Source organism: Dasypus novemcinctus, chromosome 13 (genome assembly GCF_030445035.2).
Source record: "Dasypus novemcinctus isolate mDasNov1 chromosome 13, mDasNov1.1.hap2, whole genome shotgun sequence".
In the NCBI taxonomy this organism is placed as follows: domain Eukaryota; kingdom Metazoa; phylum Chordata; class Mammalia; order Cingulata; family Dasypodidae; genus Dasypus; species Dasypus novemcinctus.
Genome location: NC_080685.1, coordinates 19,646,874 through 19,673,265, shown reverse-complemented (window position 1 = coordinate 19,673,265; position 26,392 = coordinate 19,646,874). Strand labels below are relative to the sequence as shown.

The following is a 26,392-nucleotide window of genomic DNA, read 5'->3' as shown; positions in this document are numbered from 1 at the left end:
CTCACATTAACATAAGCCTAATTTTCCCCCTTTCCCTTTAAGCTATTTGATGGTTTGGGGTTTTCCAGTGGTCTTTAAGTCCTGTTATCCTTTTTCACCACCAGCAGATTTGGTCAGGTTCCACAGAGGAGTAGCAAGGAAGGGGTTATGGAGCTCTTTTTCTAGCCCCGCAAGACAGCCTTTTAACTAGACGTGATCAGGCCTAAAGCGTAGGGAGTAACTTACTGGGTTCAAATAGCAGAACCAAGAAGAATTAGATTCTATACAAAGAATTAAATATACTTGTGAACACCAGATCTCGATTAGGTTTGGGTGAGGGCTTTTTGGTTGTTGCTGTTAATGAGTGTGTTTTCCTTTGACTTCGTGAAACGTGATGTAACCTATTTTCTTCCTTGTGGCACGGAGATATTGATGTGTATGCACTCCTGCCTCTCTCTCAGACCCTGGTGAACCTCTGCAGCCCGTCTCCGTGTAAAAACAAAGGCAGCTGCATTCAGGAGAAAGCAGAGTCTCGGTGCCTGTGTCCCTCTGGATGGGCTGGTGCTTACTGCGATGTGCCCAACGTCTCCTGCGAGGTGGCAGCTTCCCGCAGAGGTGAGCTCTGCCCCCTTGGGCTTAAGGGTCAGCCACTCGAACATCAGCTGGCCAACGTGTAGCATTTTAGGTCAGAGATTATTATCGTGTGATGAGGGGAAGGGGCCGACGGCAGGAGATAGGCAAGGCTGTGGAGAAAGGGCAGAAGGTGGAAAGGTAGGGGAACAGCCTTAGAGATTCTGAAAAGGAAGGTACTTTAATGAAGCTAAAACTTACTCCACTTTCAGGGTTTGTTTATCTTTAACACAAATCTGGCATTGAGGATTGTGAACTAGACAAGAATAAAACGCGATGTGCTGACTGGCTTAGGTTAGCTTGGTCTGTCCTTGGTCTGAGCTTGACACGTGTCGTGTGCACAGGAGTGCCCGTTGACCGCTTGTGCCAGCACTCGGGGATCTGTAACAGTGCCGGCAACACGCACCACTGCCAGTGCCCCGCGGGCTACACCGGGAGCTACTGCGAGGAGCAGCTGGATGAGTGCGCGTCCAATCCCTGCCAGCACGGAGCCACCTGCAGTGACTTCATCGGTGGATACAGATGTGAGGTGAGTAAGACGAAGGGGCTCAGGTTGTGCAGCTGCTGTGAACACTAGTGTAGTGGAGTGAGCTGCTTTTATCTTATTTTTATGATTGATAGATTTTTGCCAGTCATTACAGTGTTTACCAATCACTCTTTTTTTCAGCCTCCTGGTGAAATAAGTTTACATAGGCCTAGAAAGATACTTTTCTAGAGGCGTGGAGCCCTCCACTGCTACAGGGATTCAGAGTCAGCCTTCACCATGAGAGTGGATTTCCAGGCCCACCCAGCCAGCAGCCCTTGGTGCTTCCTTAAATAGCTGCAGTAGGAGTAGCCACTTTCAGGAACATCTCTCACCCCATGGCACTTCTCTATACAGCCATTGGTCAGTCAGCTGGTAATTCTTTCAGCAAAAGTGTGCCTTCGCCTGTTGCTCCTAGTAGCATGGTTAAATGTTTGAGAAGGTGCATGTCTTTTGAGGAACATGACACAGCCTGAAGGTCTAGACTGATATGGTTAGAAGAAGATGCTAACAAAACAGTAGAAATAGGAATTCGAGCTCCATCGAGGCCACCAAGCAACAAATCTCCTCTCTCTTGTTTCTTTATCATCGCCAGCCAACCCCCACTTTCCCTGCCTCCACCCCTATCCCAGAGTTTCTCACACACTACACACACACACAGTCTCCTGAACTTTGAGACTGAGCAATACGACATCTTCACTACCATCCACACATAGGTATGACACATACCAAGAATGCATGTTTTTAAAGATGGGGGGAGCCTCCAACAAGAGGGACAACGGTTTTACCTGGGGGGAATACCTGAAACATTCCCTGGAATACTCTGTCTTTTTTTTTAATTAAAAAAAAAATTATTTTTTAAACGATACTTAGATTACATAAATGTTACATAAAAAATATAGGGGATTCCCATATGCCCCACTCCCCTCCCCCTCCCACACTTTCCCACATTAACAACATCCTTCCTTCGTGTGGTACATTTGTTACAATTGATGGTCACACATTGGAGCATTGCCACTAAGTGTGGATTATAGTTTACATTATAGTTTTCACTCTCTTCCACCTATTTTTGTAAGTTATGACAAGATATATCATCGCCTATATCCATCATTGCAACATCATTTAGTACAATTCCAATGTCCTGAAAATGCCACCATATTGCACCTATTTTTTTTTTAAGATAATTACGTTACATTAAAAATATAGGGGATTCCCATATACCCTGCTCCCCACACTTCTCACGTTTTCCCATATTAACAACATCATTAGTGTGATACATTCATTGAAATTGATGAACACATTTTGGAGCATTGCCACTCCATGGCAATGGATTAAAGTTTACATCGTAGTTTGTACTCTCTCCCTCCCAATTCTGTAGGTTATGGAAAGATATATAATGGCCTGTATCTGTCATTGCAGTGTCATTCAGGACAACTCCCAAGTCCCAAAAGCACCCCCGTATTACACCTGTTCCCCCCCCCCCCCCAGAACCTCCGGTGGCCATTGCCTCCACATCAGTGAAATAAGTTCTTCCACTGCTAGAATCACACTAAGTCTATAGTAGAGTACCAGTACATCCACCCTAGTCCATCGTTCATTCCCCAGTCCTGAGGATGGAATACGCAGTCTTGCCCTCCTTTCACAGTGGCTTCTTCAGCTGGAGGAGGAATAGGCCAACGCTGATGAGCTGCATGCTGACCCCACAGGGAGGGTAACGGGGAATGTGATGGTACCAGAGAAATAGAAAAGCCATGTGCGGGGCAGAGGGCGTCCCAGGAACTGTCCAGATCTCACTTGTTCTCGTGGTCTTGTCCTTTTTGTTTCCTCCTGTCAGTGTGTCCCAGGATATCAGGGTGTCAACTGTGAGTACGAAGTGGACGAGTGCCAAAATCAGCCATGCCAAAATGGAGGCACCTGTGTCGACCTCGTGAACCACTTCAAGTGCTCCTGCCCGCCCGGCACTCGGGGTATGAAGCCAGCCTTACCTGTCCCCCATTCAGGGCGTTCTCTAAGTCGCAAATCCCTGCTTCGTGCAGAAGCTTTAAAAAAATAGAAGCGAGTAAGACTAGCTTCATTCCAAGCTTTCAGTTCTGTGTCTTGGTAATTCAAGCTTTTCATTCTTTCGTCTCTTGCCTCACTCTGACTCCCTGACTCAAATTCTCAGCTATCTCTTGTCATTGACATCTGAACATCTTGCATTCCATGAAGCAAAGATTGTGGGGCAGATATAATGTTGCAACAGAGTAGCCTGGTCATCCAGATTTCTTGGGGCTTAAGGAAAAGCAGTAAGTGACCTCCTGAATAAATTGTTCACATTTACCTACTTAGGTATTTTTTTTACTAGGTAGTCCTTACTTCAGTAAGGTGGGAAAATGAATGAAATGAAAATGTTGGTCTGTTTTCAAGCTGTACCTTAGGAATTGCATTATGGCCTAGAGGGACAAACCTAGCCTGGGCAGGTGGAGCCAGCCTTGGTCATTGCCACTGCTTCAGAACAATCTCTTAGAAGGAGCTTTGCTATTGTAGGGTGGAAGAGATGGAGGTAGGATGACACCTGTTCCCAGCAGCCTGCAAGGGTAAAAAATGTAGGGGCCATACAGATAGTGAGAATTCATTCTCCCAAGTGCCAAAGGGAATAGAGTATCAGGGAGGTTTTTATACTGTCTTAGGTCTCTTTGTCAGTGAAATTTGATAATTTGTCTTCCTCAGGTCAGCTTGGTAAATTAAAGTACAAGAGTGTGCCCCTAGTAGGCTAGTTGTTGAGGAGGTGAAAGGGGAAGAGACAACCAAGGGTAAAGAGCCTTCTGATACTTGGATGTTTGTTATGCAAAAAGAGCATTTGGTCTCTATTGTCCTAGATATCAGCAGTTGAAACAGAAGTTGAAGTCTCTTTCAATTTATTATTAGTTAGTTCCTTTGACTAATGATACTGGTTAGGACAGGTGAGGATTACTGGTGGTAGCAAATTAAACTCCAGTCTTAGTGGTTTGACATAACACATAGTTTTTTGTCCCTGAATATAAAAGTCTGGTTTGGATTGGACTCCCTTTTCGCTGTGTTAGGTATGCAGTTTGAAACACTTGACCTTCAAGGTCTGCACAGCAGGGAGAGAGACAGACCTATGCGGTCACGCCTGGCTTTCACTGCAGACCAGCAGCAATACTCATCCGAACCAGTCAAATGGTCCCCAAACTGACTGCAAGGGAGATGGGGAAATGTAGAACACAAGGATATTCATTGCAAACTAAAATCTCTGCTACAGCAGTAAATTTTTTTTTTTTTTCGATTACAGATGTCAAGTTCTGGAATGGACTACATCATAAGGCAACAAAATTTCCAACTCTTTTGAGCATTTGTTAAGGATCACTTTAACAAATATATCGTTCCCAAACATAGAAATCTTGATTCACGGTCTTTTTCTTTTAAAATATTCAATTTATCATCCCACTGCTCTCTGACCACAGTATTTTTTTTTTCAGGAGAAATCAGTTGTTAATCTTACTGAGGTCTGCTTGTATGTCATGGGTTGCTTCTCTTTTGCTGCTTTAAAGAGTCTCTCTTCATCTTATTCTCTTGAGAGTGTGATTATGATGTGTCTATGAGTTTATCCTATTTGGAATTCATTGAGTTATTGTACCACGTTTGCTTGATAAGCATGTGGGATAGTATTTATTTCTTCTGGCTTCTTTGGCCATTGGGAAACATTCCAGGTGACTCCAAAGTCCCATTACCTCATTGTGAGAATTACTGCAACATCATTTTTATTCCTGTATTCCTGAGCCCTGAGCAGGGCCTGCATGTGTCTCCAGTTTCTCCAGGTCCAGGACTAACTGTAAGAGCTCTGCCTGCCGACGCTGCTTGCTTCAGACCGAGGTTGAGCTCATTCCTACTCAGCGGGTCTGTGCATTACTGGTGGTTCCATTCTGGTGGGAGAATACGTGTCTTTGTTCGTTTTACTAGCAGTTCCTAAATACCCAGTATTCTATGAGACTGGGAGCATATATTGGCTTCGTTTTTATTTTTTCTTATTAGTTAATTTAAAAATAGGTAATATTTGCACATGGTTAAAATTGAAATCTATACATTCAGAGAAAGTAAACAGTGAAAAGTTTCCTTTCCATCCCTACCCTTCCCACACCTAATTCTCCCTCTTCCACAAACAGGAAACCACTACTTTCAGTTTCTTCTCAATCTTTTTAGAGTTTCTTATTTATCCTTCAAAATTTCTTTAAGCATATAGAAGCCAAATACAAATAAGTATAATTTTCCCCGTTTATTCTGAAGATAGAAGAGTAGGCACACCCTTTTGTAGCTGCTTTTTTTAAACAATATAATTGGAAATCTTTCCATATCTGAAATAGTCTGTTGTATAGCTGCACAGAATTCCCTTTCACGAGTATACCGTATTTCACTGGACCAGTGCTGTATGATAGGCATTTTGGTTGTCTTGCATGTGCCTTGCATTTATTCATAGAATCAATTTTCAGAAATGGAATTGCTGGGTCTGAGAATATGTGTATTTGTAAATTTTGAAAAGTATTGCTGAACTACACTGTGTCATGAATTCTCATTGGAGTCATTTGGTTTTCCTTTTCTGTAAGTTTTCTGTTCATATCTGTATTCTTTTTAATTAGGTCTCGGTCTTAATATTTTAAAAAGATTATCTTTGTGATGTCAATTACAAATATTTTTCCCGATATTTTGGGTTTTTTTTTCTTTTGGTTTTGTTTATGGTAATTTTTTCCATGCACAACTTTTAATTTTTTATGAGATTTTAATTTATCTTTTTTTTTTTTTAATCATATTCAGGATCTTTTAAGAATCCAGGGTTTTGAATTCTTGTTTGCAAAGCCTTCCACACTGTAAAGGGTATAAAGGAATTCTCGTATATTTTCTTCAAGTACTATAGTGCTAGAGTATTTCTCCATATAGCTATTGATTTGTCCCAAAACAACTTTGTGAATATCCTATCTTTTATTCAGTGATTTGAAATGGCACCTTTATCTAAATTCCCACGTGTGTTTGGAGGTTTTATTGGACCTTCTTTTTTGTTCTGCTGTTCTAGTAAGTCACCAGTACCCACTCTATTGTAATCATGAAGGAGCTTCTTTTTCAGAGTTTTTCTGGCTAGTCCTACAGTTAATTTTTCCATATAAATTTAGAACCAGCTTGTTATTTTTAAATTTCCTATTAGAGTTTTTTATTGCTGTCACATTAAATTTATGAATTAATATAGTAAAAAAAAGTGACATCTTTATGGTAAGGAGTCTTCCTAAACAAATCATGGTATGTCTTTTCATTTTACTCAGGACGCTGTTGTGTCTTTCAGGGCTATTTTAATGTTGTCTTCATATAGGTTTAGCACCTTTCCCATTAAGATTATGCTTAGATATTTTCTCTTTCATTATTGCTATTGAAAATGGGACCTTCTATTATGTTTCTTTTTCTTTTTAAAGTCTTGCTTGAATTAGTATATGCTACAAATGCAAGGGTTATGAATACAACGGACCTGTTTTCCTTTCTTCAGTAACTTCTTAGAATTTATCAAAGAGCAATATCTAGAATAGACAGTGATTTTATTTTTGTTTCTTTTTAAAAATGTTTACAGATATACTACATGGCTCATTTACATCCATAGTACACTAAGTGAGTTTTATTTCAAATGGAACAATCTGTGAATTCACAGCAGAATATTTTCTCCTTTATGTTTTCTCAAGTTAAAAAAGAGTACTACTATTTCACAGAAAAAAGTCAGTGATACAAAACTTAAAAATATGCTTCAAAATTCCATCCAGTTCTTACCAACATTTTACATACTGTACTTGTAATCTCCATATTTACTAAGTTATGTTCTTTCTAGAGCTGTTTTTATTTTTTAATGAAAATGAATAAATTAGTGAAAACTTCTAAAGTCTTTATAGCACTCCAGTTTCCTTGTCTTCAAGGTAGACAAGGAAATAGTACCTACTCGAGAGGGCACTACTTTGGGTCATGGGGAAAATACACGTGGAGCTCTGAGCATCTCTTTCTTGTTCCTGCTGCTCACCAGGAGACGGCAGCTGTCACAGACCAAGAGTGCGCTTTTCCTGCCCGGCCCAGAAGGTCCCACCACAGACTACTTGTGAAATTGCCAACAAGAGTGGCTGCCCCTTGCCAGAAAGCAGTGTTCAGGGGCTTGTCATAATTCTGCGCCTTTCCTCTCTTTCCTCCAGGCCTCCTTTGCGAGGAGAACATCGACGACTGTGCGGGGGGTCCCCACTGCCTTCACGGTGGCCAGTGTGTGGATAGGATTGGGGGCTACAGCTGTCACTGCTTGCCTGGCTTTGCTGGTGAGCGGTGTGAGGGGGACATCAATGAGTGCCTCTCCAACCCCTGCAGCGCCGAGGGCAGCCTGGACTGCGTCCAGCTCACCAACGACTACCTGTGTGTCTGCCGCAAGGCCTTCACTGGTGAGGACCTCCTGCCGCTCTTCCCCCGAGGGGGCTGGTGGTGAGGAGTCGGGACCCTGTGTGACTTGGCCCAGACCAAGTAAAGCCCTTCTTGTATGTGGACTTAGCTTAACTTAGCCCGATTTTCTCCAAAGTCTGTATTCCATGCAGTGTTATAAGCAAGCTCTTTTATTTTTGCTAAGATTGAATGCATCCCCTTTTGTATATACTGATTTTATGATGCCATAGTCAGAATATAGAAAAATAACAGTGTGCCAAGAGTAGTTGAGCAAAATAACATTTTGTTTTCAGGAACCTTACATCCGAACCTTACACCCAGCTTCTTCTGGCATGCAATGACTTGAGTTAGTTACTGGTTCGTTCCTGCCATCGGCACCTGCTCTCAGCCTCTGCATCCCCGAGAACCTTGGACCTTCTGGGACACTTCTGGGGAATAGGTCCAAGTTGGGGAGATTTGGCCAAAAATTAGTTCATGGGGCTATATGTTGGGAAACTTCCATAGTCCCAAGTGTGCCCTGCACAGCTTAGACTTGCCTGTGCTCCTAGGCTTATCAAGCTTCTTTTTACACCAGAGGACATAAAAATGACCAAGATCTGCCTTTGCAGCTTTATCATAAGCAGCTATTGCTCACCTCTGGAGAGGGGCAGCTCGGTGGCCTTTTGGTACTAAATATTTGTTTCTAGAGGTGGTAGTATCATCCAATACCCAGATTTGAAATCTGTCTTGCATTTTCTGGGGTGATTCCACATTTTGTACTGTACCAGTATTTCTCACTCTTATGTTATAATTAGACTGCTAAGTTAGGAACTAGGCTGTGGTAGTCTATTTACTAATTTTTACTATTATATTATATTAGTCTATTTACTAATAATTTGGCAAGCTGGACTCTGCTATATCCTGAGCCCATTTTCTATCTCCCTTCCTTCCAGTTTTAAAGATATGCTACTCTTAAGAACCTTGAAGTTTCACAGAGAGAAGGAGGGATTTTGAGATAGGGAAGCTGCATGGTGCAATAATATAAAAAGAGAGAATCCACTGTGGCCCTTATACATCCTGGGGCAGTGTGGGACAGGAAAATTAGGCACCATCTTTCCCAAGTCTCATATTAGCCACAGCGTGCTTGGGAGAGCAGAGGCATAGAGCTGGCTCCTTCTCCTTCCGTCACCTCTCTGGCCCCCTTTACCTGGCAGTGCACAAGCACTTACCCAGTAAGGGAAACCAGGAGCAAGGAGGAGTGCAGAAGGAGTACCTTGAATTAGTGTACCACAGACAGGGGATGACGTCTGTGCAGCTTCCACCCTTGTGAGTGGGAAATCAGTCCCTGAGCTCTGCATGTATGCACATCTCTTCTAAGTGACTGCAGGCCCTATAGGGAGACGGGACCATCATCTGTGACTTGCCAGGATTCCCAGCTGTGCCATGACACCTCCTCCATGGTTTCAGTTTATTCAGGCAGTCACTGCAAGATGCCTTCTGTTTCAGAACATTTTGAAAGAAAACTAACTCTGGGAACATTCAGCTCTATTTTAAAGCAATGCCAATCAGGTTACAGAAGGTCCAGAAAGTGACTGTAAAGAGACACTTAAAAATTGTCTACAAACTAGAAATCACCATCTAGATGTGTTGGCCTGTAGATCCTCTTCTATGAAGTAAACAAAATACAGACTTAGGAACAGTGCCTTCAATAGCTGACATGTCTTTTTTTTGGGGTGGGGGATTTGAGTCATCCGTCTTCTGTGAGTTGGCTTGGCATGTAATGCACATGCAATTTCCTTCCTGTGTAGGCAGGAGAATGAGTGGCGCTGTGGAGCTAGTCTGAACCAGGGATGGTCATCTTGAGATCCAGCCAGTGTTGTTTCTCATATTCCCCTCAGCTTGGAGCTGAACTCTCACGCCTCTTGCCCCATGGCTAGGTCACATCCCAGCATCATTCTGTTCAATAGTACACAGTTCCTACTTCTGCCTTTTAAAAAGCCTTTCTCTTTTTCTGCCCTGAGGCCGTCACTGTGAGAGCTTCATGGATGTGTGTCCTCAGAAGCCTTGTCTCAATGGAGGAACTTGTGCTGTGGCGAGCAACATGCCTGATGGATTCATTTGTCGTTGTCCCCCGGTAAGTGCCCCGTGCTGCTTGAAGAACTGTACTCGCTCATCCTCTAGTTTGTTGTTGTTGTTGTTTGTTTGTTTGCTTTTTTAAGGAAGTGCAATCACTTTATTCTGATTCAAGAGCAAGAGAAGGGTAGATTACTGCCTGCCTTTCCAAGTTGAAAGACATTAGGCCTAAGACTGTTTCTAAAATACTTCAAATAAGAAACTCCTCCAGAGTCTTTTGTACAATCCTTGACCAAGCTGAGATTAAAGCCAGTTTCTTTTGAGTTCCATGGTGGAGAGTGTTCAGTTTGATCTGCTGTGGAAGAACATGCCTGGATTTTTCCACTTCATACTGTTTAGACTCTCCCAGAAACAGTGAACTCCCTTTCCTGTGACTATCAAGCATCAGAAGCAACAAGGAGGAACCACAAGAGGTGGTAGAATGTTGCCTTGATATCAGGGCTAGTGTCTCCAACACTTTGGTCCCATCTTGCCCAAGACAGGCCAGAGTTGGTTGGAAATGCTGCTCACTCTCTTTGCCGAGAACCATTTGGGGTTGAGCTGTTTCTTACACCAGAACTTCTAACTTTGTGCTGTACAAAGTCTTTTGGCACTACCAAAGGCTGAGACCGCCCCAGCATGGAGATCACCATGTGTGGGGAGATGCCAAAAGGAAACCCCTCCAGTAATCTTGGCTTGGGCTGAGCAGGAAGCGTAAGAATGAAAGGAGATGAGAAACTTTTTCAGACACCTGCAACTGCTGAAGTGATTTCCCCTGGTAAAGTCATTATCTGAGTGATCTAATGATGGCTAGAGAAGGCACCTATAGAAGATGACTCCTCCTCCTGCCATGACCTGTGGACTTAAATTTCTACAAATGAGAAAACTCTACAGTCACCCCTTAGAAACTCATCCCCAGCCTGTAGCTTGGCTTGAAGTGGTCTGTCCCTAGAACTTGGCCCAGGAAGCTACGCGGAGGGATCTTAGTGAAATGTCTAGTCTTTATCTCCCTACCACTGTGACAGCGAGGGGACTGGGAGGGAAAAACGGGGGGGCTCTCAAGAGTCTCCCTGCCATCCTCATTTCTTCACCGATTTCCACAGGGATTCTCCGGGGCAAGATGCCAGAGCAGCTGCGGACAGGTGAAGTGTCGGCGAGGGGAGCAGTGTGTGCACACTGCCTCGGGCCCCCGCTGCTTCTGCCCCAACCCCCAGGACTGCGAGCCGGGCTGTGCCAGCAGCCCCTGCCAGCATGGGGGAACCTGCTACCCCCAGCGCCAGCCTCCTTACTACTCTTGCCAGTGTCCTCCGCCATTCTGGGGCAGCCACTGCGAGCTCTATGCAGCCCCCACCAGCAGCCCTCCCGCCACCTGTCTGAGCCAGTATTGCGCTGACAAAGCTCGGGATGGCGTCTGTGATGAGGCCTGCAACAGCCACGCCTGCCAGTGGGATGGGGGCGACTGTTCCCTTACCATGGAGGACCCCTGGGCCAACTGCTCCTCCACGCTTCCCTGCTGGAAGTACATCAACAACCAGTGTGATGAGCCATGCAACACGGCCGAGTGCCTGTTTGACAACTTTGAGTGCCAGGGGAACAGCAAGACGTGCAAGTAAGGGCCCCAGGGTCCCCAGAAGCTGACGGGGACTGCCACTAACACAGCTCAGTCTCTCGTTCTTGCTCCTAACCGCTCCAGCGCTTCAGCCCAAGCTGCCTCTGCCTTTCAGACCAGGGCCCTGAGGCGCTCTTCTCCCCAGTGTCAGCCTTGTCCCGTCGCACACCACCCCGTGGTCTCTCTTGCTGACCGAGGTCTCCTGGTGCTCGTTGCACGGTCACCCTCTCTCTCTGCCTATCTCTGCCTTCTCATCTGCTGCTCTCACGACCTCCTGGGGAAAGTCACTCTCGGACGTGGTGTCACCCACTCCCAGGCAGCCTGTCACAACCTTCCTGCAGGATGGATGGAAAGGTCTGTGCCGCATTCACCCGCTCCATCCCCTAAGCCTGCTTTTCCCCTTCGAGATATTTGTCGGGAAGCATAAGCTCTATTAAGTCCCTCAGCCCTCCTGGCCTTCATTGTGCTAGTTACTGTACCTTTCTACAGTGCATTCTGGTTGATACAGGACCTTTCATATTAGCTAGCCCTTTTAACTTTAACCCCAGTTAATTCCTAGGAGGTATGAGCGTGGTTAGGGCCCTTTCACAGATGAGGAAACTGAGGCTGGGGGATGGTCAAGAGCTCGCCAGCACCCATGAGGCTATTCCTGACTCCTCATATTTCCTTTGAACTGGGGTGAACAAGTGATACTAACTGGTGTAAATATCAAGGGGTAGTGGGAGAGTGAGGACGAAGTGGTGGCATGTGCTTCATTATCATTTATGCTTTGACCTGGAATTCCTTTTCTTAATATTTGACTTTGGTAAAGAAACTAGAAGAGGCTGTACAAGGTAGATCTTGTATCTTGAGTGGGACAGGCCCCTCCTCACCACCTTCCATAGCTGGAATTTAGTGCTGTTCAGGAAAGAAATGGGCTGTATTGAAATATTCCTCTGTATAGCAGCTCTTGATGGTTCAGGACTGTTTATTCAGTTTCTAGAGGCACCTTTTACTTCCTAAAGCCCTTTGATACCTCACCAGGGCAGTGGGTGCAAAAAGAGAAGCAGCACAGACTGAGATGATTTTTGTTTGGATACACAGTTTCCTTTAAGAACTGGACTTAAGGTGGCAAGCTTCCCGGGGCCCCTAAGCCGGGGGAGCATGGCGAGCACAGGAAGTGCCATTCAGGGAGTTCTTCCTGGTGCTGAGTGTCATGGGCTTGTCAGAGATGGGAAAGTGCGGGGAAGGCTCCATGGAGGCAGCTGGGACCCAACCTGGGCACAGAGGATGGGTGGGAGAATCCACAGCAGTTCCAGAGGGGAACCCACTAGAGCTGCAGCCTCGGCTGAGCCCCTTTCCCTCCTCTTTCCCTCTTCTGCCTCCTCCTGCCTAGGTATGACAAGTACTGTGCAGACCACTTCAAAGACAACCATTGTGACCAAGGATGCAACAGTGAGGAGTGTGGCTGGGATGGGCTGGACTGCGCTACCGACCAGCCCGAGAACCTGGCCGAGGGAACCCTGGTTATCGTGGTGCTGCTGCCACCTGAGCAGCTGCTCCAGAACTCTCGCAGCTTCTTGCGGGCACTGGGCACCCTGCTCCATACCAACCTGCGCATTAAACAGGACTCCTCGGGGGCCCTCATGGTGTTCCCCTACTTTGGTGAGAAGTCAGCTGCTATGAAGAAGCAGAGGACACGCAGGTCCCTTCCTGGTGAACAAGAACAGGAGGTGGTTGGGTAGGTCTTCAGTCACTGAACTTCCTAAAGCTTCATTTTATAAAAACCTGAGCACTCTGCTACATCGCAGAAGTCGTAACTCAACCTATAGGAAAGCAAAGTGAGTGATCTAAACCCATTATCCCAGTACTTAATGTTTAAGAGCAAAGACTTGCCTTGACCTTGGGATCCTGAAAGTGGACTAGAATAATCAGGAGGCAGCATGTGAGATGTCTTCCTCAGGTGCCAGCATGCCTAATCGTTGGCATGTTGTATTAAGCAATGCCTTTTTTCTTTATAAGGCCCGTTGACTATACTGCAAGTCTCTTTGACAAAAGTAGTGATCTTGAGTTGTTCTGTCATTCACACCCCACTATTTGCTGGTGTATCCCTCAACCCTTCTGCCTACCACTAGCTGAGATACAAGTGCAGAAACAAGAGAATATGAACCAAAAATGTGGGAGGGTGGGTGTTTAGAATAAAGTTAAGTTCCAGTGAATGAGCAGGTGGGAAGGGGATTGGGAGATCACCAAAGAGGAGGAGAGCTCAGAAGGCCGCTTTACTCAGTGTTCTTGCTTTGTCTTGACCTCCCCAAGTCGGAAGGCTTAGAATCAGCCACATGAAGGAAGGCAAGACATCCCTTGACTGGGAATTAGTGGTTAGGATCTGAAGGGACAGGATCCTCAAATTTCTGAGATCTTTCTGGAAGCAATGTCAAGTGGAGAGCCTCATTCTAAAGTTGAGGAAGGAGGGCTTGTGGAACCCTTTCTGACTCAGTTTGTTTGTCCTGTACACTTCACTTTGCCCACTCTTTCCCTTTTCCTCCTTTCCCTTCGGAATCCCATAGCTCTAAGGTATTTCTGGAAATCGACAACCGCCAGTGTGTTCAAGATTCAGACCAGTGCTTCAAGAACACCGATGCTGCAGCGGCTCTCCTGGCCTCTCACGCCATCCAGGGCACCTTGTCATACCCTCTCGTATCTGTCGTCAGTGAGTGGCACCAGTGCTAAGGGGAGAGGGTGGAGGGGAGCGGCATCCCTCCGGGGCAGTGGGGAAAGGGCGCCGCCCTCCGCCTCCCAGGGCTGGTGCAGAGTTGCTCCTAAATGAATCCAAGGCTGATACTGACAAGTTGACATTTATTCCACACTTGCCCCATCTCTGACCTTTCAGGTGAATCGCTGGCTCCAAAACGCACTCAGCTCCTCTATCTGCTTGCTGTTGCTGTTGTCATTATCCTGTTTATCATCCTTCTGGGGGTGATCATGGCGAAGCGAAAGCGCAAGCACGGCTCCCTCTGGCTGCCTGAAGGGTTCACCCTTCGCCGAGACTCCAGCAATCACAAGCGTCGTGAGCCAGTGGGACAGGATGCCGTGGGCCTGAAGTAAGAGGCTTTGCCAGTAAGCCGCTAGTCACGGTAGCAGTGAGCGGCGATAAATAGAAAAGCAGCTCTTCTTGAATCGTAGTTTTAAACTCTGAGCCCTGCCCACAAGACCACCCTGGGGCTCTGGCTCTGCATGCCTGTTGGGTGACTGTGAAGCAGCAGAGTCTGGGTGCGTCTCATCTGCAGTACCCCAGGGTGCTCAGCATCAGGGCTGAGACATCCCCTTGTTGTGAGCTCTTCAATCAGTGGGAAAGGAAAGGGCGCATGGTCAGGGACTGCGTGGAAATTACTGCCCCTTCTCTCTGGGCATTGATTAAATCTGGGCATGATTAAAGCCACATAGGGGGAAAGTGGTGAAAATCATTAGTTTACGACATAACCCCTGCTCTTGTTTTCCCCTCCATAACCCTGTTCCATCAGAAACCTGTCAGTGCAAATCTCAGAGGCAAACCTAATTGGTTCTGGAACAAGTGAACATTGGGTGGATGATGAAGGGCCCCAGCCAAAGAAACCCAAGGTAAGCTGGTCATGGTAGAACCACCCCTGGCAGTGGTTTTATCCGGTCACATTTTTTTTAATCCCCCCTCCCTGCTGTGGCTTTTTGCATGCTGTCTGCTCTGTGTGTCCATTTGCTGTGTGTTCGTTCTTCTGTGTCTGTATTTATTTATTTCCCCTCCCCCCCCGTGTGGCTTGCTTACTGCCTGCTCTCTGTGTCCATTTACTGCACATTCTTCTGCATTTTTTGCTTGTCTCCTTTCTTTGTTGCGTCACCTTGCTGAGTCGGCTTTCCGTGGTGCTTGTGGGCCGGCAGCACTGCGCGGCAAGTGGGCGAGCCTGCCTTCAAGGAGGCCCCAGGACACCAATCCAGGGCCTCCCATATAGTAGACGGGAGCCCAGTGATTGAGCCACAGCTGCTTCCCTATTTGGTCACATTTTGAATTTCTGTCTTTTGATACCTAGAGTGCCCTGAATGTGAGTAGAGTGATAGTCTGTATATGCTGCCAGGCAGTGGCTCTCCCTGGTTTTAATGAAAGGCGGGAATCCTGAGCCCATTCTTATGATTCAGGGGTAGAGACTGCATCTGGTGCCCTGTAAGCACTTAACACACAGCTAGTTCAGTGGAGGGGAGCTGTTGTGTCCTTTTTAGGACCAACACGGGCAATAAAATCCAATTTTGATTTGAAGGATTTTAAATAGGAGTCAAATAAAGAATTGAGAGAACATTGCAGAAAAAGACCCCAAAGCAAGACCATAGTGTGTAGGGGGTCTTCCAAGGAGCCTCTTAAGGCTGAAGCCCAGAGTTTGGGATGAGGAGGTGTGGAAGAGTTGGAGAAGTGATGCAGGAGCAGTAAGCGGGAACCACAGCACGAGAGAGCAGTGGGAAGCAGCGTGGAGGCCCGTCAGGAGGGGAGCTAACTGCATGGGAGATGGGCAGGGGTTGGGAAATCGCGACCAGCTGCTTGCCAGCAGTTTTTGGTGGTGGGTTAGACTGAGCGGGAGTGTTGTTTTCCCTTGTTAGGCTGAAGACGAGGCTCTGCTCTCAGAAGAGGAGGACCCGGTTGATCGACGCCCCTGGACGCAGCAGCACCTCGAGGCCGCAGACATCCGCAGGACACCGTCCTTGGCTCTCACTCCTCCCCAGGCAGAGCAGGAAGTGGACGTGCTGGATGTGAATGTCCGCGGCCCAGGTCAGCAGCAGCCAGCCACTCCACTCCCCGGGCCTTGTCTGCCTTTGACTCTGTGTTGTCTGTCCCATGTTTGGCACCTGGTGATGCGCCACAGACACTGAGTCAGCTTGAGGAAAGCAAATGCCTACGGCATAAAGGACTGCAGAAGCCATGAACTAATATGAAAAGAAAGGGAAAGATTTCACATTGCTTCAGGTGCAGTGTGCTGAGAGAAGTAGGCTGATGAAATGGGTGAGACACAAGCAGGATAAATAGTATCCCAAAGCAGAGGTGTGGAGAATTGCTTTAGTAGACAGCTTCGTACCTAATGGAATTGGTCCCATCAAAATGGGCTATTTTAAAATATCATCCAATTAACATCACCCTTAGAAATTTGAACAGAAAAGTTTTCTTAATTTAAAGAAGAGCCCCAGCTTCAAAGACTCTTATTTTACCATTACCTTGGCAGAGAGGACTTTATCAGAGGAAAAAGTGGGTGATAAATTGTAATTGATTAGTTTTCTGAATTTCCTTTTGCTCCAGACGGGTGTACCCCACTGATGCTGGCCTCTCTCCGAGGGGGCAGCTCAGACATGAGCGAGGAAGATGAAGATGCGGAGGACTCTTCTGCTAACATCATCACCGACTTGGTCTACCAGGGTGCCAGCCTCCAGGCCCAGACAGACCGGACTGGCGAGATGGCGCTACATCTGGCAGCCCGCTACTCAAGGGCTGATGCTGCCAAGCGTCTCCTGGATGCAGGTGCAGATGCCAACGCCCAGGACAACATGGGCCGCTGCCCTCTCCATGCTGCAGTCGCAGCTGATGCCCAGGGTGTCTTCCAGGTAAGCGATGGTTTATCCACGTCAGGGCATTGAATTCACTCAGCAGTTCTTTGAGAAAGTTACGGCAGGTGTTGGGCTCGTACTTGCTAGGTGAGGAAGCAGGGAAAGGTAGGCAGGCAGACTGACAGGTAGTGATAAAGCCGGCAGAACATGCTAGCAGTCTTCTGGTTCTGAATCTCAATCACCGATCTTTCCGCTGTGTCCAGCTGCCTCCCAGATAAACAAAGCAGATGAGGGCAGCCCCTCTTCCAAAGCCTTTGACTCGTGCCAGCTTCTCCGGATTTATGCCATGAGATGGGTGCCCAGCCTCTCCTTGTCTGTTTTCTTGACTTGTGTTCACCGTGTACCTGAATGCCCTTTTATTTTATCCTTTTGAGGAAGTTGGAAACATTCTGAGTTGCCTTAATACTATACATCATGTCAGAGAATGTGACATTCCCCAACATTCCTCCTCTTTCCCTAGAAAGTAGAAATATGGCATTTCCCATGGGCCATTGTCCCTTGAGCTTAATTTCTTTGCTCATTCTTTAAGCAGGTATTTATTGAGCCACCATGTTGGGGCCTGAGCTCTGATGCTCCTGTTTCTTCTCTTTGCTTCATTATTTTCCTTCCTCCAGGTGAGTCTCTTTTCTGTGCTTTCTCCTTTTCCAGATTCTGATCCGCAACCGAGTAACCGATCTGGATGCCAGGATGAATGATGGCACTACACCCCTGATCCTGGCTGCCCGCCTGGCCGTGGAGGGAATGGTGGCCGAGCTGATCAACTGCCAGGCAGATGTGAATGCAGTGGATGACCACGGTAGGGCCAAGGATCAGGACTTTGAGATCTTACCTGCAAAGCCTGCTTCTAAGGAAAAGGATTGTTACGTGATCCTTAAAGAACTGTCTCAGATCAGATGCACTGGAGAGCCCTTCATTCGTTCTTCCTTTTCATGTGTATTTATTGAGCCTAGAGCACTAGGGCAGTGGGAGTTCCCTAGATGAGGGTGAGAAAGGATGTTTGGTGAGGGTTCTTGGCCCTCAAAGCAGGTCCCTGAAAGGCTTGCCTGTGTGGGCTCCTGAGCGTCCCGCTCTTGGAATGAGGTCTCAGTGAAAGCTGACCTCACTAGGAGGGCTGTGGGAGAGCCTAAATCCACAGTCTCGTGTAAGAAATAAGGCATTGCCTTTAGTGTGTGCTTGGTAGAGTCTGCCCAGAGGAGGAGATGGTACCACAGACACGTGGCCCTTGTTCCTTAGAAGTCTTCCAAAGGCTGCTCCTGGAACAGAGGGTGAGGTAGACATTACTTTGGTGTTTCCTGTCGGCTCTGCAAGCTTCCTACAGCACTCTGGGGAGAGCAGGTTTCCTTGCACAAGTCATGGTGCTTCCTTATACTTAGCGTAGGCCGTGTCCTTCTGCTCTGCTTATAAAGCTGTTTTTCCCCTGCAGGAAAATCTGCTCTCCACTGGGCAGCTGCTGTCAATAATGTGGAGGCAACCCTTTTGCTGCTGAAAAACGGGGCCAACCGAGACATGCAGGATAACAAGGTAGAGTCTGGGAGCACTGAGCTTGAGGACGCGCATGGCAGTGCCTCACATGATAAGAGCTCTCCTTTTCCTCCTCAGACAAAGGTGGAAGTGGGTTGGCAGGAACTGGGTCCAAAGGGCTTGATGACAACACTGGGACGATCCCGGGGGATGGAGAGTGGGCCCTGCCCGCTCCGCATTCAGCTTGAACCAGGCCGGCCTCTGGACAGCTTGGCGTGGCCCCCTTGCCTTGCTCCTGGATGGTTCCCTTCTCCGCCCTCCTGAGCCATTCGTGCTTGGGCCCTTTGCTCGAGTTCATGCTCTTTCTTCTTCCCCGTGGACACTGATGCTTCCCTCTTTGCTTTTCTCCCTTTGAGTTTTTGGTCATGTTTCCCCTCTTTTGTTGGTCTTTTCTCATTCATTTCCTCTTTTCCCTCATCTTACTTATAGTTCCCTCTTTTGCACATGTTTTGCCTCTTCTTTCTTTTACATTTTTTAAATTATTTTTTTCTCAGTTCTGTGCTTGTTAGTTTCTTCTCCTCTTGCCTTCCTTATCTGTACCTGCTTTTCCTCTTGGAACTCTCTTTTGAACAGCCCAGGGCTCTTGTCGATGGATCCCTGGCTCAGGAATGTGCTTTATTTCATGTGGGGACAGAGTGATATTGCCCCCAAGGTGATGAAATTGGTTTTTGGGGGATGAAAAAAAACTTACTCTTCTCATGCATAAAGCACAGATATACATCGGGTTCCTAACAGACACGCGTTGTCTCTGGTATTAAAATTTCCTGGGGGTGGGGCAGTTAGGAGAAAATGTTTAAAGAGACTCCTAGGGGTGTGACAACAGCAGCAATGGTAAAGACACTGGGAGGTGCTGCTCACTTCTAAAGAAGGTCATTAAAATGTGTCCCTTGTGGCCTTTCTCTGTAGGAAGAGACGCCTCTGTTTCTGGCCGCCCGGGAGGGGAGCTACGAAGCAGCCAAGATCCTCTTAGACCACTTTGCCAACCGGGACATCACTGACCACCTGGACCGCCTGCCCCGCGACGTGGCTCGGGATCGCATGCACCACGACATCGTGCGCCTCCTGGATGAGTACAACGTGACGCCCAGCCCTCCGGGCACCGTGCTGACATCTGCCCTCTCCCCCGTCCTCTGCGGGCCCAACAGGGCGTTCCTCAGCCTGAAGCACGCCCCCATGGGCAAGAAGCCCCGGCGGCCCCCTACCAAGAGCGCCATGCCCACGAGCCTCCCTAACCTGGCCAAGGAGGCCAAGGATGCCAAGGGCAGCAGGAGGAAGAAGTCCCTGAGCGACAAGGGCCAGCTGTCTGAGAGCTCAGTGACGCTGTCCCCCGTCGATTCCCTGGAGTCTCCCCACACCTATGTGTCCGACACCACGTCCTCACCCATGATCACCTCCCCCGGGATCTTACAGGCCTCGCCCAACCCCCTGTTGGCCACCGCCGCCCCGCCTGCCCCCGTCCATGCACAGCATGCGCTGTCCTTCTCTAACCTCCATGACATGCAGCCTCTGGCCCACGGGGCCAGCCCCGTGCTCCCCTCGGTGAGCCAGCTGTTATCCCACCACCACATTGTCCCCCCGGGCGGCGGCAGCGTGGGCAGCGTGGGCAGGCTCCACCCAGTCGCTGTCCCGGCCGACTGGATGAACCGCATGGAGATGAGCGAGGCCCAGTACAGCGAGATGTTCGGGATGGTCCTGGCTCCAGCCGAAGGCACCCACCCGGGCCTGACCACCCAGAGCAGGCCGCCCGATGGGAAGCACATACCCACCCCCCGGGAGCCGTTGCCCCCCATTGTGACTTTCCAGCTAATCCCCAAAGGCAGCATTGCCCAGCCAGCTGGGGCGCCTCAGCCTCAGCCCACCTGCCCTCCGGCCGTTGCAGGCCCCCTGCCCACCATGTACCAGATTCCAGAAATGGCCCGTTTACCAAACGTGGCCTTCCCCACTGCCATGATGGCCCCCCAGGATGGGCAGGGGGCTCAGACCATCCTCCCAGCCTACCACCCTTTCCCAGCTTCAGTGGGCAAGTACCCCACTCCCCCTTCTCAGCATAGCTACGCCTCCTCGAACGCTGCTGAGCGGACGCCCAGCCACAGCGGTCACCTCCAGGGGGAGCACCCCTACCTGACACCATCCCCAGAGTCTCCTGACCAGTGGTCAAGTTCCTCCCCCCACTCTGCCTCTGACTGGTCAGACGTGACCACCAGCCCGACTCCGGGGGGAGCCGGAGGAGGTCAGCGGGGCCCCGGGGCACACATGTCTGAGCCAGCACGCAGCAACATGCAGGTGTACGCGTGAAGCACTGCTTCGGCGCAGCGGCAGAACTGCCTCTCGGACATGCTGCTGGGGAACAAAATGAAGGCCATCCGGGAGAGAAATGAAGAAGTCTCTGGACCACCTTCTGGAGGCAGGAGAGAGGAGATGCTCTCACCTTTCAGATAATGCAAGGGAAGCAATTCTGTCAGCTTGACTGCAGGGCTTTGGTTGGGGGCAATGGCTCCTTCGTGGAAAGGCAAGATGGAGATAAGCCTCGGCATCAGGCTTCCTCGCCTTCATTTGGAGAATAAGGCAGATGAGTAGTGCAGACGTTCTTGCAGCTTGACTGTATTTTGAGCCCTGGGGGCTTTTGCCATACCTGTGAGAAGATTCTGCAGTGGAGTCCTTTTGGAAATTGTACCCTGGAATTCTGAGTTGTCCTTTCTCATCTTCTCATCCTCGGGAATTCTTTTGATTACATTTGGTGCTGTAACTTTGCACCGCTCTGTGGTTGTAGCCTGACCAGCATGCGATAGGATAAGAGCTTTGTGCTTTGAATCATTCCTGCCCAGGAAAGCAACTTCAGCCTCTCTTTCCCTACTTTTCCCCAGTGTCCCTCGGAGTCTCATCACAGAGTTTACTATGGTTACAGTTCTCAGCTTAAACCTTCCAAGTATGTTTCTTTGGGAAATAGAGATCTTGCATTCTCCTACATACATTCCTAGAGGGAAAGGGGACAAAATAATTTTCTTTGAACACATTTTGGGGATAGAGATCCTTTCAAGAGGCTGACCTTCGTTCGCATGTCTGCACGAGGGACCACGTACAAACTTTGCCAGGAAGAGGGACCCGTATTCGCCGTTTTCCCATTTGCAGGTTTAGTCAGTGGGAACGTTTACCCTTGGCAGCCTGGGTGCTGTGACCTGTTTAAATTTTAAACCAGAAAAAGTTCTGGAATGACCAAGAAGCAAGAAGGGGCTGCTCCCCAGCCAGTCCCCTCACTTCCAACTAAGCATTCCTGTGACCACCAGTGTGCAATTCATTTTCCCCACCCTCTACCCTATTTCGTTCAGTCTTCCAGCAGATGAAGCTAGTCTCAGCTACCAAGCCTTTCCTTCTCCACATCTCAGAAGAAAATGTCCCAGCTATGTATCTTCACCATTTAAAACTGAACTCTCCCTTGCTGCCAGGGCCCCAGTTCTAGGGGTCTGCCTTTTGTGGTCACAATCTCCACTTTTTGTTTTTTTTTCTGACTGCAGGTCCGTTCGCTAGTCTTCCCTTCACACCTGGGTATTCTGAGTTGTTGGTGAACCCGGTAAATTCTTGCTGAGAAAATGGATTTTCTGTGTTCAAGTCCAGGAAGTGGAGAACCTGGCCCAGGTTTCTAGGGCCCAAACCAGCCCTGCAGAAGATTGGAAAGGGGAGGGCCGATGGGGTCGCCTTTGCTATTTGTTGTTGTTGCTTCCATTTCTTTTACTTTCCTCATAACCTGCCCTTTTTGGAAACTAATTTACAGACTGGCCAGGGATGAATCGCATTCAATGTGACAGTTACAAATCTTGTCATTTTCGTCCTACGTTCGGGTTGTCGTTGCATCCCAGCCCAGCCTGCCCTCTGTGTTCATGGTCTCTGCAACTTCCTGGCCTTTCTGTCAAGGGCAGAAGCATTCCTCTCTGGGGTCAGCTAATGCCTGGTCCAGGAGCCGGACGTGCAGTTCTGCACCGGTGCTGCGAGACCCACGGGCACTGGGAAATTTATTCTGCCCGGTTATTTTATAGCTACTAGTAGTCTTAAGTGCCCACTCGATTTTGGTTTTAATAGTAGCTCTCATTCCTGCCAGCGCTGGGAGCATTTGTCAGTGCTTTCCACATACCTGATTTAGCTGTGTTTTCCATATGTGTTTGTTGGCATGGCCATCTACAAGTGTTGTTTTTTTTCCAATCCTGCCCCAGTTCATTGAACCAACAAAAATAATGAGCTCTGCCTTGATATAAGTTTATTAATTTTGTTCATATAGCAACATTCTCCCAGCACCTTTCAAAGGGTGTCCACGTTTTATAACTCTAATGGTGACGTACTGCCGTTGGTTCCATTTGTTAACCCTGGAGAAGGGGAACCTGTGTGTTGGACCATTTTCTGTGACACCACACATGCCCTTCTCTGCCCTCCTTCCCCACCCTCACTCTTCTCCAGCCTCACTTTCCAAAATTATCAGCCTCTAATCCAAGGGCTTGGATCTTTCATTGCCGCCTCTGTTGCCAAGCACAACGTAGGATTCAGTTGCTTGTTTCTCCTTGGTACACTTTAATTTGGATTCTTTGGTTTCAGAGAAGGGAACAGACAACGGGCTTCACTGATGAGGAGGAGGACACTGCCTTTCAAGCATTTTCTCAGTCTTGTAGATTTTAAGAACCCTAGAGTTGTATAGTATTTAATAAAAGGAAAGGTAAAGTGGAGAATCACTTTTGCAGTTGGGCTCTGAATTTTTTTTTTTATGTGAGACATCTTTTTATGCCATGTATAGACACCCCCTCCCCCCAAATACATCTTTTGTTGTTTATTTTTTAAGTTCATTCTTTCTTTGACTCCTTTTCTGCCTGCCCTTGGAGATAGATTTTGTTGTTGTTCGTTTGTTTCAAGCATCATTTTCTGGCTTACATAAGGTTTAAGGGAAAGAAAGGCTGGGAGTAAAGTAAGCAATCAGCTATGATGCTCAAATCCATTATATAATCTTATTATTAAACTTGCTAGTTTGTAATTCTTGCATAGAAAAGAACCAAAGGTGTAATGTTATGTTGGTGGGTGGTTTGGAGATTTTGGCCTTAACCAGTACATTGAATGTATGATGACTATTTGGGAGGACACATTTATATATACCCAGAGCCCCCCACTAGAATTGTTCGGTACTATGGCTCCCTTTCTTTTTTTTTTTTTTTTGTACATTTTTCTTAAAAGTGATATTATATCTGTTTGTATGAGAAACCCAATAACCAATAAAATGACAGCATATTCCTGACTATATATATAGTTAGGAAAATGCACACATTTTTACTTTTCAAAGTTCTATTCTAAAAGTAGTTAAGATGAAATTTATATGAAAGCATTTTTATCACAAAATAAAAAAGGTTACATGTCAAGCTCAGTGTGTTGCATTTTTATTTTCCAATCCTGTGCCCCTAGCCTTGGAATCATTACCTCCATTATGTCATACATTGCTGAGAAAGGAATCATTTTCTTTTCACTCTGAATCTCACAAAGCTGAACGCTGTGCTTTATTTTTTGTTTCTCAAGGCAGATAGTAAATACTTTCGAAGAACATGCTTTTTTCAAATAGGAAACATGAGCAAGACACTCTTCTGTGTCCTAACTATAGCTGGTAACAGTGTGTAGGACAAAGTGCCTTCCAGTAGAAATGGAGAGCATTTGCTAAGGGAAGAATTGCAAATTGGGATATAAGCAGTAATGCTGATGGTGCTGTTACTTAAATCATTGATTTGCAATATTATTTCTCAAATTAAATTTGGTATAGAACTTAGGAGGCATGAAGTGGTACTTTGGGGCACAGATTTGTACACAGTTTACATTGATAACATTACTTATAGTCAGTAAGCTCTTTGAACACAAAATTGGCATTAGCAACATTAGCACCTAGTTTATTTCCATCTTCTATTATGTGAAAACTTAGGAATCACACATTTAAGCATTTATAAATGAAACTGTTTTTAGGAACTAGAAATCTTAGGATAGAGTAGATGGAGCATTATTTAAGATCTGCACCAGGAAGTCTTAACAGCTGGTAGCATATATTGGTTATTCCCGAAGTATTATAATTTTATATTGGACACATTCGTGTGTTTAAATGTGTTTTAGAGTGATGTAAAAAGAAAATGAATTTGAGAGGTAAGGAATGGCCTTCCTGCCTCTTGTACACTATTCGGGAACTAAAACTTGCACCATGAAAACCTGCTTCAGTGGTCCCGGCTGCAGACCACTGGTCCCCACAGTGCCTGGCTGCAGTTGTAGCCTTGCAGTCTAGGCCCAGGTTGGGGGGAACGGGGGGAACCTGCTGCAGCTTCTGCCTCTGTGAGTTCTCCCCAGAAAACACGCTCTAGGCCGGCAGGGATGGGGTCAGGTCATTCAACCTTGACTGTATTCTTAAAATGAAGAAAGAACCCAGTGCTTTCAACACCCCTGAAGAAAGAGGGGTTGTATGTGGTGTGTGTACCTGTGTATCAGAGAGGATACGACTTTTTCTTCTTTTGACTCAGAGCTCAACAAACCACTTTGAAAACATTTGCATCAGTCAGGTCCCAAACTCAAAACAGAGGGTTTACTTGCTAAAGGCCTAATGATGAAGCAGCATGTGAGGTGTGGAGGGACCACAGGGGATAGTGGCTAGCACCGGCAGAGCTATTACCTCTCCTCTCGGTCCGAAGTGAAAGGCTGGGAGAGGTGACTGGAACCTGGAAGGGAAGATTACTGTAGAACAGGGGCTCTTAACCTTTTTTGTCCCATGGATGACTTCGCCAGTCAGGTGAAAACCATAGACCCCTTCCCAGAATACAGCGGCAGATAGTTTTATGACACTCAGCATCGGCATGTCTTTAAATTAAATCTTAGGATTAGTCAAAATTACGTTTGACAACTTTGCCATAATTTCAATAGCTGTTAACCTAACACGGTTCAACATCAGCTCGGACGGTCATTTTCAGCAAACATTTAGAAATTTGAGTTTTCCCACAGTGTCAAAAACCATCTCCACCATCCTTATACACCTTACACACCTTACACATTTATCTACTGCACTCAGAACACTCTGTATCAAGATAAAAATCATACTAAATCCACGCTATCTTTGTATTTAATGACTATCACACCTGCATCAACACATCCCCACAAGAATAATGTTTTTTTGAATTTTCAGTGCAAGTTCACAGATCTCCTGAAGTCAATGGGTCCGTGGACCCCCGGTTAAGAAGCCCTGCTGTATAGCAGGTCACCTCAGGAAGAGCTGTGACTTCTGCAGAGGAGCACGATGAGCCCAAGGACCCCTCGCAAGGAGGAAGCCAAAGAATGAGTGAACTCCCTGATCCCGCTTTCCCCCAACTGTTGCTGAATCCAGCAGAACTCTGAGGATAGGGGAGCTTGTTGATTTGATCATTATAGGTCATCTTCCTGGAGCAGAGAACAGGGTGAGGAAGGGAAGGGAAGGGAGTGCATCTGAAAGTGCAAACCCATCATTAATCAGAACATTCTCCCTCCAACCGTCACATTTCTAGGAAACATCCACTGGTAGCCTGTGATTGATGAGGTAGGAAACAAGTAAAATGAGTTACATATAATAATCCTGACTTCTCTCCCATCTCTTCGCCACTTTGCATTGAGCACCCACACCTTCCTTGCCATCTTGCCCCTTTGATCCTTTACCCCGACAACCTAGATTGTGAACTATATTTTTCATTTTTTTTTTTTAACTAAAAGTCTGTGGTGTAAATCGTCACTACTATTTTGGAAAACGGGCAAGACCAACAAAAGCTAAACATACATATACCCCCAAATTCCACATCTGAGTATCCACCTGACAGAACTGAATGATTATGTTCACCAAATGGTTTATATATGACTGTTCACAGGAGCTTTAGTGATGAATCTCCAAACTAAAGGCAATCATCAGGGGTGGGATTAATGGGCTATACTACATTCATTCAATGGAATACTCTACAGAAATGAAAACATGAGAAGTT

General features: G+C 46.9%; 1 protein-coding gene across 1 annotated transcript in view; it reads left to right on the top strand.

The window, feature by feature from the left end:
* LOC101438192 (notch receptor 2) overlaps nucleotides 1-23,785 on the top strand; it is a 146,434-nt gene extending 122,649 nt beyond the window's left edge. The window contains exons 20-34 of the mRNA XM_012518063.4: nucleotides 441-594; nucleotides 954-1,138; nucleotides 2,967-3,099; nucleotides 7,345-7,581; nucleotides 9,580-9,692; nucleotides 10,774-11,279; nucleotides 12,655-12,999; nucleotides 13,826-13,968; nucleotides 14,149-14,359; nucleotides 14,780-14,876; nucleotides 15,879-16,047; nucleotides 16,570-16,871; nucleotides 17,523-17,670; nucleotides 18,298-18,395; nucleotides 19,302-23,785. Coding sequence (XP_012373517.2) covers nucleotides 441-594; nucleotides 954-1,138; nucleotides 2,967-3,099; nucleotides 7,345-7,581; nucleotides 9,580-9,692; nucleotides 10,774-11,279; nucleotides 12,655-12,999; nucleotides 13,826-13,968; nucleotides 14,149-14,359; nucleotides 14,780-14,876; nucleotides 15,879-16,047; nucleotides 16,570-16,871; nucleotides 17,523-17,670; nucleotides 18,298-18,395; nucleotides 19,302-20,690 — 4,230 coding nt within the window. The 3' untranslated portion in view covers nucleotides 20,691-23,785. The remainder of the gene's footprint in view (nucleotides 1-440; nucleotides 595-953; nucleotides 1,139-2,966; nucleotides 3,100-7,344; nucleotides 7,582-9,579; nucleotides 9,693-10,773; nucleotides 11,280-12,654; nucleotides 13,000-13,825; nucleotides 13,969-14,148; nucleotides 14,360-14,779; nucleotides 14,877-15,878; nucleotides 16,048-16,569; nucleotides 16,872-17,522; nucleotides 17,671-18,297; nucleotides 18,396-19,301) is intronic.
* The last annotated feature ends 2,607 nt before the right edge of the window (nucleotides 23,786-26,392 follow it).